Raw genomic sequence first — 2,407 nt, forward strand, 5'->3', positions numbered from 1 at the left:
AATCAAAAGAACTGGTTGCAGACTGACAAAAACAGCATATTTGTGTGTGTGTGTGTGTGTGTGTGTGTAAGAGAGAGAGAGAGAGAGGAAGAGAGAAAGAGATCTTTTTTACTATGTAAAGGCTACTGGGAGCTAACACAAGCACTGTACTCTTACTTGAGTAATATTTGCCCTGGAGAATCTCTACTTTTACTCGAGTACAGGATTTGTGTTCTTTTGTGTTCTTTTGTGTTCTTTGCCCTCCTCTACATGAAGGTGATTCTTTCAGCCGTGTAGAGAACATGTTCAGACTTGAGCAATCAGAGTAATGCTGTAACTGATATAATGATGTAATTGCCTGTTTACAATCAGTGTTAGAAGTGTGTGTTCAGAATGATGGTGTCCTTGTTCTGCGCGAGGACAGACGTGGAGCTGAGACGTTCCTCAGGAGGTAAGCAGCACATCTTCCTCACACAGGCTTTTCCACAGCGCAGCGTGCAGCCGGACCGGAACGAAGCGTCCTCGGGGAGCGAGGTCGGGAACTCGGGTTGCACCGTCCAGCGCTTCACCCCGAACCTCCTCAGAACCTCCGTGATGCTGCGCAGGAAGTGAGAACACTCGCGCGTGCCGAGACCCGACGAACAGTGAACGTGCACCGAGGCCACGACACACGTCTCGGTGAGCTGCCACACGTGGAGCTCGTGCACGGCCAGCACGCCGGGGACACGCCCGATCGCTACCGTCAGCTCGTCTGTGCACAGGCCGGGTGGAGACGCCTGGAGCAGGAGTAAGACGTGACGCCGGAGCTCAGGAACCATCACCGCCAACAGGACCAGCACTGTGAGCACGGAGAACCCCGGGTCCAGGTACACGATCACATCACAGCTCCACGGAAAGCTCGCACAGTGCTGGTGGAGGAGTCCGTTCAGCAGAACCAGAGCAGAACCCAGGAGGCTTTGGAACGCAGTGATGATGCTCCTGATACACACACTCACGTCACGCTGCTGCGCTGCTGTTTAAATGACACCAGATGGTAATATGATCATCAGTGTACACACATGTATGTCTGATGAGATTAATTTAATTCGTTTGCACAGATTTTAATTATGATGGTGTTAAAGCTTTACCACTTCATTTACAAGAGTGAATTAAAATAAAATAAAATAAACGCAAACGTTGTCATGCGTGACGACCGGTCCTTACCGCCGTGGCCTGAGCCGCCGCTGCTGCGCTGAGCCTCTCCTCTGACTGTTCCTGTGTGAGTGGAATCATGGGAAATGGACTTGGGCTTAGGATGAATGCGGCGATCCTGAGAGTCCGGATGGAGAACGGTGGACACTCTGTTGTTACAGAACATCAGAACATCATCGTCAGGAGAACCTATCAAAAGAGAGACGTAGATAATGTTCAAAAGTTCTTACAAAGCTGATGTTCTGCAGAATAAAAGATTAAATAGCATCAGACCTGCTGGAGTTAAAGGTGCTTCTGTCTCACCTGTTCTGTGTTCTGTAACTCCTGTATCTGTTTGTCTCCGTCTTCTCCACACCAGCAGCAGAAGGTTAAACAGCAGACTGACCGCGCCCACAGCCGTGGCCAGTAGGGGGTGCTGTAAGGCGTGAGGCTGCAGGACGTGGCCCAGGATATGGAAGCCGATGGAGACGCACAGTGAGGAGAGCAGCAGGGCCGAGATCAGACCTCCGACCGGCCGCACACGAGTCCTAACGTACTGAAAACCATCAGCGCCCGCGTCGGGACACGCCTCATCCTGAGGTCCTGCAGAGATGCTGGAGTTCTCTTTAGAACCTCGTATGGAGATGATCATGTGAATGAGGACGTAGAGGGTGTGGAAGCTGTCCACCATGTTAATGAGGGAGTTACAGAGACATCCGGCCATGACCTCACACAGCAGGAGCAGACACGTCAGGACCAGCATGCACCTGTGCACAGGCCCCGCCCACACCGCTGACCTGTCCATCACACACCTACAGCACATATACACACACACACACCATGGAACGTTAAACTTCTCTTACAGTACAGACATCTCTAAAATGATTAGTCCAGACGAACCTTCTTCACTCCTCCTCATCCTCACTCCTACTGCTCTGAGCACAGACTCTCACACACACACTGGACAGATAAGACTGGACTGTAAGGACACCAGGTGTGTTAAATCTCCATCTGTCTGGTGTGTGTGTGTGTGTGTTTGAGCTGAACATTCCCTGCAGTTCCGGTCCTGTGTGAGTTCATGCACGGTGCTGCTGCCATGTAATTATCAGATAACTGCAGAAACAAACAGGTGTTCCTAATAAAGTGGACACTCAGGCTATGTTTATAATCGTCCCAGCGTCCAGAGCAGGAACGTTACCTTCATCTGTTCACTTTTTCCTCATATTTAAACATTTACAGAACAGTAGGTAAAAACTAA

The 2,407-nt window shown here is 50.4% G+C and overlaps 1 protein-coding gene across 1 annotated transcript; it reads right to left on the bottom strand.

The window, feature by feature from the left end:
• Positions 1–211: 211 nt before the first annotated feature.
• On the bottom strand, positions 212–1,954 carry LOC128528300 (proton-coupled zinc antiporter SLC30A1). Its single transcript, XM_053501090.1, has 3 exons — positions 1,444–1,954; positions 1,183–1,359; positions 212–991 (listed from the first exon to the last, which is right to left on the bottom strand). Exons 1-3 carry the CDS (start codon positions 1,952–1,954, stop codon positions 354–356), a joined length of 1,326 nt encoding a protein of 441 aa, XP_053357065.1. The 3' UTR covers positions 212–353.
• Between the last annotated feature and the right edge of the window lie 453 nt (positions 1,955–2,407).

Source organism: Clarias gariepinus, chromosome 7 (genome assembly GCF_024256425.1).
Source record: "Clarias gariepinus isolate MV-2021 ecotype Netherlands chromosome 7, CGAR_prim_01v2, whole genome shotgun sequence".
Classification (NCBI taxonomy): Eukaryota; Metazoa; Chordata; class Actinopteri; order Siluriformes; family Clariidae; genus Clarias; species Clarias gariepinus.